Source organism: Anopheles coluzzii, chromosome 2 (assembly GCF_943734685.1).
Source record: "Anopheles coluzzii chromosome 2, AcolN3, whole genome shotgun sequence".
Taxonomy (NCBI): domain Eukaryota; kingdom Metazoa; phylum Arthropoda; class Insecta; order Diptera; family Culicidae; genus Anopheles; species Anopheles coluzzii.
In genome coordinates this window covers 52,604,145-52,619,876 of record NC_064670.1, presented here as the reverse complement: position 1 = coordinate 52,619,876, position 15,732 = coordinate 52,604,145, and the positions used below count along the sequence as shown (strand labels likewise).

General features: G+C 43.7%; 4 protein-coding genes across 7 annotated transcripts in view; 1 reads left to right on the top strand and 3 right to left on the bottom strand.

Annotated features, from left to right (window-relative positions):
* The window catches only part of LOC120948846 (uncharacterized), a 314,251-nt gene that overhangs the window by 188,310 nt on the left and 110,209 nt on the right, over nucleotides 1-15,732 (bottom strand). The gene's annotated exons all lie outside the window — the stretch shown is intronic.
* On the bottom strand, nucleotides 217-1,201 carry LOC120951031 (molybdopterin synthase catalytic subunit). Its single transcript, XM_040369508.2, has one exon. The coding sequence runs from the start codon at nucleotides 1,199-1,201 to the stop codon at nucleotides 737-739; it is 465 nt and encodes a 154-aa protein (XP_040225442.2). The 3' UTR covers nucleotides 217-736.
* On the bottom strand, nucleotides 1,235-1,644 carry LOC120951032 (molybdopterin synthase sulfur carrier subunit). Its single transcript, XM_040369509.2, has one exon. It carries the CDS (start codon nucleotides 1,508-1,510, stop codon nucleotides 1,235-1,237), a length of 276 nt encoding a protein of 91 aa, XP_040225443.1. The 5' UTR covers nucleotides 1,511-1,644.
* The window catches only part of LOC120948449 (tubulin polyglutamylase TTLL5), a 30,094-nt gene continuing 17,795 nt past the window's right edge, over nucleotides 3,434-15,732 (top strand). Inside the window, exons 1-2 of one of the 4 annotated variants that reach the window (XM_040364777.2) lie at nucleotides 3,434-3,848; nucleotides 5,038-5,303. The gene's annotated coding sequence lies outside the window, so the exon portion shown is untranslated. Of the gene's footprint in view, nucleotides 3,965-4,683; nucleotides 4,883-5,037; nucleotides 5,304-15,732 lie in introns of those variants that run through there. The other 3 variants (XM_040364776.2, XM_040364774.2, XM_040364778.2) reach the window with 3 other exon arrangements.

Below are 15,732 nucleotides of genomic sequence, written 5' to 3'. Positions count from 1 at the left end.
TAAATTCATTCTTTAGTTCAAATTTTGGTTGATCTTGGCAACACTGCTCATTTGTTTTGCATGTGTCGCATACAGCGTTTTTACACGACATCGCGCAAATCGCGTTTAAGCAAAAGGCACGCTCAATACGAACTACACTAGCCAAAAGAATCGGATCAGTCAAACGTATGTTTATAAAAATGCTTATAATAAGGTAAAGAAGTACAAAATTGCAAATTAATTGTAATTTTATATGTGTATATTTAAACGGGGTTCTTTTCCAAAAAGATTGCACTGTGTTAACATTTTATAATTTAACAAAAAAATAGTCAACTTTTCAAACTATTCTTTTAGTTCCTGTATTTCATCTTCGGCTTCGCCCATAAACACTCGACCATGTTGATCTTGTCTACGCGCTAGGGTACGATCGGTGCTAGATAAAAGATGACCTGCGAATGGAAGGGGCATCGCCCACTTGAAACATGACTCAGCTAGTTTTGCATGCTAAATACTAATATCTAAATTTATCGGCAATGTCGTTGAAGTTGATTGAAAGCACCGTGTGATTTTCCTACCCGTTCCGATTGTTCGTTGCTGGAAATTCTTCCCTTTTTGTTCCTCTATACAATCTTTGATTGCATGTGATCAGTCACGCATGAAAAGTAGTGTTGCTGCCACCAGTACAAATTATAGTGACATTGATCCGCTAGGCTGCTTTCGTCACTAAACGTTATGTTCGGTTTGCGAAACCTCATTGCTACAGTATATGGTTGTCCTTGTACTTCTTCGACCATGTGCATTCGCTGTTCTCCTTCCATTCTGAGCTGCCCTCTCCATCGTACAGCTCCTTCTTCCAAACAGGTACGGATTTCTTCAGCTCGTCGATGGTAAAATGCACCGCCTCTAGACTGGACTTGCGATGCGGCGAGCTTATCGCTATCACAACGGACGCTTCCTTTACCGGAACCGTCCCCAGTCGATGGTGTATGCCGATGTTGACCACATCCGGCCAGCGCGCGCGGACCTCCTCGCACAGCAGATTCATCGTTTTGATCGCCATGGCTTCATAAGCCTCGTACTCCAGCAAAACGACGGTTTTGCCTTCAAAGTTATCTCTGGTCGTGCCGACGAACAATGACACCGCACCGCAGCTTTCGTGCGCCACCTGATCGTTCAGCCCCCCGACGTCCAGCTTATCAAACGTTAACTTAAGATAATTCATGATCTATTGTATCTCGATGCGTCGCGGCAACGTCTACCCTCCGGAGATGGGTGGTATCACAGCCAGCTCGTCCCCGTTGCGTATGCGTATCGTTTCGCTCAGATCGGCACAGTACTGCTCGTTATGGGCTAGTATAACATTGTTGCGGATGATGGAGAGATTGTACCGATTACAGATCAGATCGAGCAGCTCGGAGCACTTGATTTCAGCGTGCGGCACCAGGAAATCGTCCGTGCCAGAGACTCCGGCTAGCTCCCGGGATTTCGCGAAAAACAACAACTTGACCCGAACGGAATCTGTATTGCTCATAGTATTGCACTACAATTCGAGAGTTTTAGCAGCTGCTAATGCACCATAGCACATTCTACTTCCTGCTTAGCGAAACAAAAGCAACACCGTGATTACGCGAGAGAGCCACCCTTCGAAATGACCCCACTTCGTGACAGCGCTCCAGGGCTGAGCGTGAAGCTAAATTTAGACAAACATTCGCAAAGTTATTAAAAAAATGTCGTTATCAATTAAGTTAAGATCGTAAACACATAGGTATCTATTTATAGATAAAAACTTTTCTAATTTTAAAAAAATTGTTCAAAAATCAACAATTCAAATTGTATTCAAAGATGCAACATTTAAAAATATACACAATCGCAGCTCAGCCCTGACCATCGGCACCCGACGTCAACCAGCAATCACTCTCTTGCCTAGCGTGCAAAAAAGGCGGTTTTCACGAGCTCGCCTACGTTCGAAATCGGCGCAATTTTTCATCGCTGGCGAGCGTTTTTGTAAGTCGTTGTGAGGGGTTTTGAGTGTTCAAGATGGCCGCCAAAAAGCTCACCGTGGTGTGCAATTGTGTTAGTGGACAAAATTGAATGGCCAAAAAATAAATATACTCTACCTATTCCCTCCCCCCCCACACCATGGGGTCCTACATTTCATGTGTGTGCCATATTAGCATCTGCGCACCGGCGTCTCACTTGCTCATACATATTACGATATTGCATCAGCTGATTCGGTGGTGGCTTTTTATGTACTGTCTGCATTTGCTTGTGGCCTTGAGGCGCTGGGGAAACCGGGTAAAGCCTGCGTTTAACTTTTGACGGAGCTTTTATTAATGTATTCCCAAGTGCCAAAACTCCACTAAACGACCACTAAACGGGTTCTCATCGGCTCAAGCTGTCAACTTGAACGAAATATAAAAAGACTTCAATTAGCAGACGGCAAACGGCTAGTGTATTCTAAAAATAGCAACAAAAAAAAAACTGGTGGTGCCATCTGTGCAGCAGGTCCGCTAGGTAGAGGTCGGAATCAACGACCCAAACGCTTAGTGTAAGAAAACATAAGCGACTCTGACCCAATGGTGCAGCGAGTTTAGGTCGAATCTTGAACCTATTTTGGTCCAAACCCGACCCGAACTCGCGCCCGAACGAGTCAGAATCGCTTATGCTTTCTTGCACTTAACAGGTTGATTCGAACATCATCACGAGTCAAAGCGCACATAACCGGCATTAACCACACACATGCTGACGGTTAACTGGACATCCCCACGATGGTGATGCCAATAGGTCATACATTACAGTAGAACGTCGATTATCCGGGCAACTCGGGACCGGACGGATGCCGGTTAATCGATTTGCATGGATAATCGTCCAAGAAATGTTAAATTCATATAAAAATTATAAAAACCACTAGTTTTATGATTAATTCACTTTCAATCAATCGATTAATCGTTAGTAGAATATTATTTTAATCAATAACTATAGGTTTAACTACTGTTCATGAACAAAACTGAATTTCGAAAACAACACTACACACTACAGAGCTGCACAAAAAACTGGTTGCCCACTTGACTATCGCTGCAAATTTTCGCCGTATGTTTGAACAGCTGTCACATTTATGCGCACGATTAAGCCTCTCGACGGTTAATCCGTCCCCGGATAATCGACGTTCTACTGTACTTTGCTCTCAAGCACCTTCTTGACAAGGCATTTGTCCGCATTGTGCTTTCTTTTCAAGCGGAATTATCAAACGCGTTGGACTGCGTACGAGTGGCGCATCCTCCGGAACATCATTAACGATTTTGTTCTAGCATGGTTTGTAAAAGGAAATTAAAACATGCTTGAAGCATGGTGTGTGCTTGTGGAGGCGAACACATGCTTTATCAAACGGGTGATTAATACAAGATGCTGTACGGCACCATGCGCAGAATCGCACAGTGTGCTCGAGGGCTGGATCAGGTTGAGCTGTGTTTGTTGTAAAAATGAGCGAGATGCAGCGATATTCGAACGTCACAAACCCTCGCCATGTTGTACGGGGCTCGTGGCCAACCATATGTTCTCTGCTCTCATTTTTGTTTACAGTTGGTCTGTCATTCTCACCGGGCGCTGTAGAGAGAAAAAAAAGAAAAGAAAAACACGAACCGTCGCCTGCAGGGCCAGCTTTAAATACTCTTTCCACCGGTGGTCCCTTCGCTTTTCGCCCGCTGCCTTTCCGTCCGGCCGGCGAACCCATCCGCCGGAGTGCGACTGCGGAACAATAGCATGCTCTCACACACAGCGCGCAGTTCGCGGTAAACATCTGATCGATGCGGTTCATGTGGTTCCGTGTGTCACACCGATCGGTCTTCGTGCACTATCTAGGCAGGAGGGTGGTTGGTTCCTGTTAGTTTTTTTCCACAACCCTCTCCGCTCTCTTGGTTCTCCATTAGTCTGATTTGTGTGCGGAATCAAGCCAGCAATCGCCTACTGCTGAAACATCGAGAAAGTCGTGCGTTTGCCAATTTTATGCATTGTTATTTTTCCTTTCTTTTGCACTGTAACGTGTGTGTGTGATTGTGTATGAGAGTGTGTGTATTTTTGGTGAATGTATCCTTTCACAACATATATACTTGAACACCAATCGATGCGTGTCGAATACGGTGCATGGTTCGTGCTCAAGCAAATTAGTCATGTTTGAAGTAGAAGAAATAAGTAGCAGTACCAAAGCTCGTGCTGTTTATATATTGAGCAACAAACAGGGAAAAAACTACCATCCTGCCTCCTCAAAGACACTGACAAATTGTGCTTCCCTTTTCACACAATCCCGAAGAGGCACGGTCATTGCCGTAGTGAGTTTGTGTGCGTTCTATACACACATGCACACCTGTCCTTGTACTTGAACAAACTTCACCTTATCCTTGCCAAGCTGGCAGGAGTAGACTCAGTCCAATTGCTTTACTCTAACAATTAGCCATTAGAATTAGCCATTAATTTGTGGTAATTCAAAAGTGTGTTTATTGATAGTAATAAAAAAAACTTGAACAATTGTGTGCATTTGCAGTGAACAACCATTTTGACAATTGGCCCTCATCACTGCAACCCTAGGTCGAAGTAAACTGTATGCACTGTTCCATCCTAGCAACGGGCCAAACGTGCAAATTGAGCACACACAAAAAAAACACTCCCTGTACAGGCACACTTGATTGTAAATACCTTTTCGACCAGAGTGCGGCAACTTTCACGCACTTTTCGTATTGTTTTTTCTGTATTGTTTTTCCTTCCCCTGTTTGGTGATGTCAGCTACTTCGGTAGCATCTCCGCGGACTTCTCTCCGTCGACGTGGGCTCGTCTCCAGTATTATTGCGAGAGTAATATTCGGCTCGGAAAATCTGCAGTGAACCCGACTGCAATCTCTCATCGTGTCTGTGTGCGTGTGTGTGTGTGTATGTGTGCAAACACGGTGCAGGAAAAACAGGAAGCCCGGAGATTCCGGAAGCAACAAATTTCGATACGATTTTCGTTCCCGTCGCACGGCAATGGTCTTATCATTCGCTTTTTCTTTTACATTTTTCCGTACTGCAGATATCCCGGTGTGATTCTTGCGTTTGGTTGCGTGTGTGGTAAAAGTGTTCGAAATTTGGTGCTTTTAGTAAAGTTTGGTGTCCATTGAGACCATTTATTTGTGTGCGCCGGCCAGCCGCATGAACCCGCGTCCGGAGAAAGAGTACAGTTGGAGCCGAAAATTTCATCCAGTGTAGTGGTTAAATTGGATTCCGTTAATAGCTGCCAGCCCAGTTGAACGCGTCCGAGGCGACAAATCGTTCCGCAGGCTAGACCGTCTCGTCTCGGTAAGTGTGTTTTTCGATAAGATTATCTTGAAGCCGTTTTGCAGATGCATTTTTTTTATTATAAATAATGGAACCATGGGCGATAACGATAGTAACAGGCATGGTAGTTGATTAGGACTTTTCGGTGGCTTAAAGTGAAATCTTATCATGTGGTTTGGTATATAAAAGGGTAATAAAAGTAATTGCATTCAATAGGTACATCGTCAGCTTCGCTAAGCTATTGACTCATTGGCTCATAGAGTTTGTTAAACGCTTATTAGACTATCCCAAACTTCAAATATAGTTAATTATTTGAACTGTTTACTGGGAAGTAACGCCTCCATAAAACGATCATCGGAACATGTATTATACATTCTATGCCGGACGGAACCAATTGATGTTGTGCCACCCTTCCTCGTCATGCTATGTTGGCGGTACAACTAGCTTAACGGTTTTGTCTGATGCATTTTGGCCACCCCACCCGAAAACTAGAAGCATCTAACGCATAAATGGTACACACACATACACAAACACACACACAATAGTTTTGTGAATGCTATTTGAAAAATCATCAATATACGCCATTTAGACCGTACACGAGAACCTATTGAAGTGAAGAAGCGAAATAATTTCAAAAATGTTTGCTAAAACTATTAAAAAACAATGAAATTATTGATTTTTTTATTCTAAATGTCTATCTCTATTTAAAACCATATGATATGTTCAACCATTGCTACTTGTATCGTAGAATAATGTTGATTATTTAACACAAAACCGTTACGGCATACCCCATTTTAATTAACATCAATTAACACTTGTCTAAATGGGTACAATTTCCCAGCATTCATGTTTTGTTTGTCTAATTTGCACACGGTCGTTGAAATCACGACAGCTATCAAGCATTAAAAAAAGGACTAAAAACAACCAGAAAAACCAAACAGATAATTGATACCAATCAATCGTTCAAGCAGCCGATGCAAATTAAAATACCTTTGATTGATAGTTAATAGACCGAGCCAAACCCCCCCCCCCACCTTCCTCTCCCCTCTCACTTTCCCCTTCCCTTCACACATAAAAAGTATCAACAGGTTTAAGGGACTGGTGCGGGCCCCCCCCGTGGTATGGAGCAGAGAACGGGTTTGCAAATTTTCTTCGTTTAGAACTGTTGAAGAACCGTGGATGACTCTTTCCTCGAGGAGCACCAGGTCCCATTCATACCCCTTGGCTGGCTGCTCGCTAGAATGAGCATGAGAATAGCAAAAAACATTGCATGAATGGAAATCACATTTTCACGCAAAAACAATTAAAAGCGGCAACATAATGTGCACGCTTAGGAAAATAAAACGTAAACCTCAAGAGTTTACTTCCATCAACTGGGCAAGTGGGGGGGGGGGGGGGGGGGTGGTAGGTAGTGCAACGGGGTCTGACTATCAAAGTCGTATCGTGTGCTCCAATAAACTTATTATAGTCTTGACTTGATGATACGTACCTTTTGCCGTTCCTGTCCCTGGCCCTGTCCCTGTCTTTAGCCTGTTTGTGTTGTGCTAATTATAAAACAATTCTTAACTGAATAGCTAAATGTGTACACAAAAAAGGACAGGGAAACATCGTTCGCACTGGTTATAATATCGCGTGCAGTGATATCCCTTTTTAGTGGCATGGCGTTGGCGGACGAAAAAGGCGTTTCACCGCAAAACTTTCCCCCGAGGTTTAGAGCCTCGCTGTATGTACGCAACACGGAATGACAGTTCTGACTCTTCCATTTCGTTCTGGGAAGAGGCAGGGCTGATCTGGCCGCTATGCGATGGTTGAACAATTTCAAAGTCGCCAGAGTGTTAGATTATGATGTCATATTCCTCGTTGTGATCGCCTGCCGTGCCCCCAACGTGGTGCCATACATTGTTTGTGTGTCGGTAGCGAAAGAATTCAAGAACTGAGGCGCCACGGGCATGGCACAGGCAAATTCCTTGCTCAAAAACACACAAACTTTTCCTTTAACAATTTTTCCATGAGAATACTGCCGGAAAGAATCAAACCCACAATGGTTGTCCAGCATGTGTCACACGTATAAAAAGGAAACGAGCTCGCTGGAAAACAAAATCACTCGTTGGGCGTTATGGTCTTTCTTCGTGCCTGGCAAGAATTAGTGATAATCTTAGAGTTGTCTCTTCTGCTAACAAGCAAGGACACACCGGTGACGATGACCTCTGGGCAGTTGAAAATGTACGCAGCATGTTATTATGATTGGGCAAGCTATCGCCAAACGAACCATTTTCTGCAGTGGCTCGTGAATGTCAATTCGGTGTGACAAGTCACTCTCCCCAGAGACACGAAGTCGTCCTCTATTCGTCCCAAACCCCCACCCCAGCCCAGCCAGCTCCGGCCAGATCGACGTGTCGATGAAACTGCTTATTTGCAGGAAGTCATAGCATAGTGAGAGAAAATCGATGCTCATGAAAACTGCAATGGCTTTCGTGTCTGCTTACCCTTGACATGGCATCGCATGCAGTAGTTGGCTAGTGGTCAATTTTTGTGGACAGTGTGTGTGCAGCTATCGGAATTAAATAGTTTGTTTTTGCAAATAGTATAAATGAACAAATTTTTGGAATGTTATATAAAATTTATCGCTGATCAATCAAATATCAAATAGAAAACTTTATTCCTCGTTCATTCCAGGGGGGACTTTTAAGGACTCTTCTACGTTTAATGAGTCGTACCAAGGCTAGTACCTTTGGAACAGTATTTAGAAATCCTTTCACGACAGGGATACAAACTGGTGCCCAAACGTTGATATAAAGCTGCCAGCGCTTAAACCATTAGCTAGCAACACTATCACACCCTATCGATTGGCGGGTATGGCCAGTTGAAATGTCCCCAAAAGTGTGACCGAAAGTTCTACCACGCACAAAGGTCATAGGATTTGCGTTGTGCCAGCATTCAACTAACAAAGTATTTCGTATTTCGAAAAAAATAAAGCATTAATGACATTTTCTCGATCTGGTAGCAGTTCGACAGTTCCCAAATCAATCGATCCTACTGCCGAGGCCGAACAGTAAATGGGGCCAAACGAAACGAAAAATTCCATTTGCATGGCCATACACGTCATTTTACCATTAAGGATGATAAAAAAGGTGCGTTTCCGCGTGTGTTTGAGCATAAAAAAGAACAGGAACGAGGGGAGGGGGGGATAGATTTGGAGCGTAAGGCACGCCGTGTTGGAACTTTCCAAAGATTTTTGTTGTTGTTTATGCGTGTGTGTGCCCGTGATTCCTTTGGTGACGACACGATAGCTTGTTTTGACTGTGTTGGTTGAGAAGGACGTGAGATAAAGTTATTGCGATGCAGTATAACAAAACCAGTGCCACTACACACATATATCATACGCTTTTATGAGTCCCGTTTTATTGTGTTCCCTGTGTCGGAGCTCCTGTGTTTGTTCTGGTTTAGAAGTTGATCATTTGTTGGTTAACGTGACACAGTGACACAGGCTGCAAGTGAGCAGCTCCTGCAGCAACATATGCAAATCTCAGCCTACGCACGTCGCTTGATCGTTATCAAGAGCGCAAACAAGGCCTGCACTACCTGCTCCGGGGAGTGTGAGTTTGTGTTTTCGGTTAGGCTCTCGTTTTCGTTCCACCGTAACCTACATCAACTTGGGCAGTGTTTGCGATTTGTTTGGTATGATAAAATGGAAGGAAACAAAGTTTCCAGTCCTGGGCGCGTGTTTGGGCGGTTGGGAGCCCAGGCAAGAAGTAGGACAGTACGGAGCAAAGCCACGTAAACGGAAGTTAGTTAAAGTGAATATTACAAGCGGCAAACGGGTGACGTAAGCAGGATCGAATTTACGCTTCCGGTCTGCTGCCGTCCCGTTGCATGGTCGGGCAGAAGAGGTCAGGATGGGGTACAAAGGGGGAGTTAGTTGTATGGGCGGCCGGGGCCACGATTAATTTTGACTATTCTGTTCCCATGTCAACCAGCCACGAAGCCTTAAGAATGTGGCCGTCCTTAACAAACGATGAGGGGCAATGCTTTTCTAACCTCTGCGACATGCGGCACACGCCACGACGGGGGTTCTGTTCAAGGGGTTACACTAATTTCCACTCTTCGAAAAGTAAGCAAGGGTTAATGTTGACTTTTTTTTTGTAGGTGAGTCGATTTTAATGGGCAAAGTTTACGTTTTGCGTGGAAGCACACTTGAGGAAGGTTCTGCTTTGCGAATAGTTTTTTTTTCTTCATTTTCTCTTCATTTTAAATTAATTTCTCGCTCTACCCTCTTTAAATAATTTGAGGCAATTTATAAAATGGCATATCAAATGGTAACTTTAAAATTTGAACAAAACAATCGCTTCTATGTCAGCAGCAAAATTATTTTCCATTTCACTCGTTGCTTGCAGACAAGTTTATTCAAATGAGCCAATTACTCGTCTGTGTTTGGCAAGGCGATGCGACGGTGGACTCTTTTCGCATACATTAGAACAATTATATCTGCCAGTGTCTCATAATCATCTTGAATTATCGTTGCTTTGTTTAGTAGACCGCTATTCAGAAATGCCAACACGGAACAAACCGATTAGTAAGCGACATACGGCATACAAACAACCGGCCACAATCGTTAAGACAAGTTTTTTGTGTTCTGTGGCAAGGAGCACATTTCTTTCACAAAAACTCGGTAGCAGTGTACCGTTTGCGTAAAGCTTACCCATAAAATATTTGGAATAAAAATTTGCTCCATATAGGCGACAAAATGTGTTCGCATTTTACGCTCCGTGTGTTGGAACCATAAAGTGATAGGTTATTGTGCCACAAAGAATCCTTTTATCTGTACCATCCGGGGGATGAGAAGCCCAAGCAGAAGGCACGGGAATGTTTGACCGTATTTTTTCTTTCTTTTGCCTCTCTCTCTCTCTCTCTCTCTCTCTCTCTCTCTCTTTCTCTCTCTCTCTCTGCGGTGGCATTTAAGTTCGGCACCCAGCAATGGTATGGCGCTTCAAACATTCCCGCACACGACGATGGTTGTTTCTTGTTCTTGCAAGGCACATAATAATATTTTTAGAAGCCCGGCCGGCCAACCAACGGGCCGACCGGGCTGGAGTGGAAACGATTTGGTTATGTGTGAGGGGGTGGAAAAAAAGGAGTGGTGGGAGTGACGACGGGGAGGCTAAACAAACCCAAACACCTTCCCAAAGCACGTATTCCCATGACCCATTTGCATTCTAAACGAGAATCGAAACGGCGACGGGTGGTAGTGACCTGCATAATCCGATAATCTGTAATCCAGCGGCCAAAACAATTATCTGCTACCGATGTCACCTTCGAGCGGGAACTTTGCACGGAGACAATGCGCCGAAAGGAGGAGTTGCATGTCTAGTGCCAATCTTGGTCCGTTGGACAAGGAGCGAATGTGTGGGAATGGGTAAGCAGCGTTATCGATCCATCGGTAAATCCTGCGACGGGGAATTGGTTACAGAATGAGAGACACTTTTTCTAAGGCATGTTTTGTGTTTGGTGATCTGTGATTTCTTTTACGTTTTCTAACGACGAAGATGGAGTAGGTGTTCAAACCATGTATTTATTTTAAACTAGTAGTGTGCAACAGCACTGTTCATTTCCTTGTTGACGAGTTTACTACACCCCTGAAACGCTCAAACGCTTGGATCGAGTAATCCACTCAACATGCTTACCCGGCTTCCGCTGGGGGTACTTAAAATTGTTTTGCATACACTGCTGGTCATAATTGTTTGCTAAACACAGACGAACAGAAGACAGCCTAAATAAAACCCTCTCTCATGTCATTCTGAAATGAGCGTGATCGGGCGTGGGATGTTGTTGAGTTGTTTGTTTTTCAATTGTTAATGTTTGCTTTAACATAATGTTTAATGGCTGCTCACACAATCCCTTAGCAATTGGATGGTTTGTGAAGGTGTTTGGTGTGGTGTTAAAAAAACTACATTACCCAAACCCTGTTTGTTTTCTGCCAAACTAAAAATATATAACATGTGATATAAATGATTAATTGTATGTGCTGATAATCAGTGCTGCAAAATGTCATGAGTATCACGAGATTTTCACTAACGAAACAATGAACATATTCGTGGTAGCGTGATGCTCATTGCTGATAGTCAATAAAAGTGCGTCATGACATGCTAAACACGACATGTGAATTCTTAAGTCCAACGCGATACTCTGACTGACAAGCTTAGCTTAATGCCGGTGCAAGCATAATCATGATTTTTTCTGGCTGTGAACAGTGCTGTCAAATACCACTGTTTCAGTCATCAACACTCATGCCTGAAACGAAGCTCAAATCAGATCACGTACACAACTGAGATGATCAGTGACGATACTCAAACAGTTGGAGAATCAATAACATGCTTGGTGACATTTTGATTAGCATCCAACTCTTGGTCACTCACTTGGTCACGACATTTTCTCCCAATGATAATCACGACATTCTTGGAATATACTTGGCGCGTGGGCTTTAACAACAAAATGAGCATGCTTTCTCCCTCTATCTGTTTTGATTATATGTCGGGTCAAACAGAGCGAGAAAACATGTTCATTTTGTTCCTTGGAACCACTTGCACGCACCGCATATCTCCCATGACCATCGCGATGTTCACCGACTGAAAATGTCGCGACCAAGTGACTGGCCAAGAGTTGGTTGCACACAATGTCACCAAGCATGTGATGATCGCACCAACTGTTTGAGGCTCGCCGCTGATCATTACAGTAGAGCTCGTGACGCTGAGATGATTTTGTTTCAGCCGGAATTTGTCATGACTATGTCATTTTGCAAAACTGATCACAGCAAAAAAAAGTCGTGACATAGTGACTGACCAAGCGATGGTCACAAACATGTCATGAGCATGTATTGGTCACACCAACCGTTCTGAGTATCACCTCTGATTATCACGATTGAGTACGTGACGCTGATATGGATTTTGTTTCAGTCAGATTTTTTTATGACATTCACAGTAACATTTTGCAGCACTGTTGATAATATATTTTTTTATATTTGAGAATATCTTCAGGAACAGCTATAAGTTATATTATCCTTAAAAAGACGTAAACTTTTTTGAGCTTCGTAAATTTGTACTTAAAAAAACAAATTATCGAACATTTATGCACTACACTGTACTATCCCTTCACGGTTCACGGACAGCGCAACTTCAATGTACGCGGGTTAACGCACAAACAAACCGCCTGCATTTAATATCGCGGCTGCATTTACGATTTCGCTCGCAATGCCCGAACCCAAAAACGACTCGATAGCGATCTTTTACGACTTGTTACAATTGCTGCACGGCTCATCGGATAGCGTACAATCGCCAACCATTGGAGTAGCGTTCAAGCATCTGTGCCGCTGTGCTTCATCCCAGTGTCTAGGTCATTCCGCGATCTCGCACCCTCTGGGCTGGGAGGATTTTTGCCACTTTTTTTCCTCGCTTCAAGTTCATACGTTTGTTTGCGTTTCGATGAGCGCTCGCTGTTCAAACAAGAGAAGCGCTATTTGATGCCTGCAGGCAATCGATTTTGGCCATGTATCGTTCGTCACCACATTGGCACGCAAGGCAAATATTGACCGAACGTTTTTATGCGCAAATTGGTCATTCGATAATCGAGCAATCGGTAGGGTGAGAAGTAGTAAATGAGGCACTCGGATGGTAAATCGGAAAGTATAATGAAACACGGTATGGCGTGGATTGGAGCAAACATTGGGACTTTGAAGAAATTAATGTTTCGCCGACTGATTTCTTGTGGGATGAAGTTAGATAGTCAGCGTGTTGATTAAATATTGAAAAAGCATAACATACAAGAACATTAAATATACATTTAAATCATCGAATGTAAAATAAATTATTTAATTTTCTTGCCGAAGCCGCCAATTTAAAATGTGTTTTTACATTTTCAATATTATTACAAGTAAAAGCATTAACCATTGATAAGAAATAAGACTTCCGTAAGAATAATACAACTAAATGACTACAACTCGAACTGTCCGCAGCAACATTAAATTGTACAACTATTTCCTCCTCTTCCGATATTAAGTGCCAAAAATAATTGTTTTTACCCCGTCTGTCCGAGCATCGAGCGCGCTTGACCGATGTTCAAGCAATTATGAACAGTGTAATGTTCGTACCGGCATCGGCATCATCTCATGTGAAACACTTCCATCATTGAAGTCCTCAACCGTGACCACACTTTTCACTCGCTTTCGAAGCAAGTGTGGGTGTTGCTTTATTTGTTATCGTCACGTTTGGGATGAAATTTTGGCGCTCGGATGAAACCAACGCGTGCGTGATCGCCGGAACCAACGAGTAGGAAGTTATGCGCGGTGTTAGGGAGGTCTTAAACCTTAACTTTTGTATTTTGTTACTATTTAGCTACATGGTTTCAGCCAATATGCTCTCTCTTGAGCACACAAACGCGGCCGTCCAGTGCTGGGGGCAGGGGGTTGTGTGAAAGAAATGATCAGCCAGCCAGTGTGACGTGTCTCTTTGACCATGGCTCGATGACGGTCGCAGTTGTGCTGAAATGGCCCGATTGCGGTCGATGGTTGGTAGAAAGCGCAAAGCGCAACCCCCCATTACACCTAATGGCATGGGGTGAAAATGATTAAGTAATCGCACAATGCGCTTTCAGTGGCGCTTGGTTATGAAGCAATGGGCAGCAAGGTAGCGTAGGAAACTGTTTCACTGTTTCGCACATTACACGCATTTCCATAACGCTTCTTTTACGCTGCTTAACTAGTTTCAGTGTGCGCAGTGTTTGGCAAATGCAATGTAAACAACGGTTAAACTATTATTGCCGCATACTCTCTGGTGCACTGGTGCAACGTTTGCTTGTAGGTAGATTATTCATACTTTCCCCAGAAACTTCGATAATTGTAAGTGTGAAAGACGATCATGGGTGAACATATTGCCGATTGCCATTCGTTTAAGTTTGTGTGTTTGTTTTTGTGTTACATATCTAGCGATGGTTCATTTTGTTGTGATGAATTACATTTTATGTTTTGCTTTTAACCATTTCCCCCTTCTGCAACATAGCAACATTGACATGTACGGCCGATGTTGACAGTGGATGGAGCGTATAAATGTATTGAACCCTGTACACCCACAACAACGGAGCAATGGACGCTGTTGAAAAGATTGCCTTTAGCAAATTCCTACGCCAAATACTTCCGGCCATTTTTCAAACCACACGTATATGCTCTTTGAATGCCGTCATTCGATGGTGTTTACCGCATTTGAATGATACCAATCAGTTGGCCCCGATTTGCGCGTTGCCGAATAATGATGTTGTATTGGAAAAGCAGCAGCAGCAGCAGCAATAGCAAGCAATGCACCACTTTTGACAACATTGAATAACTATGTACGCTTGCAATTGCGTATTTCCATGTCGTTTGATCGTAACATTGGAGCGTAGACAAAGGTGTGTAATGTGTGGTTGGTGGATTGCTGGAAAAGGTGCGGTGGAGGATATCACCAGACTGAATATGTTTACTGATGGGTGTGAAGTAGCAAAATACCACCACCCAGTTCCATTGTCACTTTGATTGGGCTTTTTATGGTTTAAGGGTTTAAGGGTAATTCTTGACACAAGAGTTTCGCTAGTTGATGTTTGACATTCGACTGCAAATGTTCTTTCCGGTGCCTTCCCTTATTTGACTGTCGGCTCACTAACGTACACATGCATCACATAATCTCACCAGTTTCTGGTCAGACACCACTGAGTACTGGTGAGTGAGTAAATCGATAATTTGATAAGTTATTGATGGATGTATTGTTGGGTTGGTTGGTTGGTTGGTTGCAGGGAGCATAGCGTAAGTTTTCGTTCCAGATGGCACAACACTTTCGACTAGCAGCGGTGCAAAATTTCGTGCAAACCGGCTTCGTGCAAGATAAGTGGTCTTTCGGTTTTTGGCAAGAGAAAAGCAAAATTACCCGCCCAACCTGCCTTTAAAGGACCCGGTTCCCGTCCATCGTGACCTTGTTTCGTCGCTTTGATGGAGCGCATTTTAACACGTCAGGCCGTGAAAATGGGGATGGTTGCCTATGCTTTTCTTCTTTGACTGCTTCGAGACCAGCAGCAGCTTTCCTTCGTGTTTGATCCGCGTAACGGGTGCTAAAGCGAGTTTGCGACAGCTACTGTGCCTACATCGGAAGGTGTGTACGCGCCCGTATTGATGGATGCGATGGAACGGGGAACCCAAATTGCATTATTACAACGCCACATGCACCTGACAGTTGGTGCGCCTGATGGACGGGTTCTAGATTGAACGACCGAAATTTCCTCTAGCAGCTTGCCCGAGCTACCCGTGTGCTTCGAGTGTGCTACGAGCTGTACAGTGCTGCAATTGAATTAGCACAGCAAAGCCTCCTTTCCTTGTGGAAACAGGAAGCAGGAAAATCACCGGACGATGAGCTTCTTGAGTGCGCAATCTGTTCTG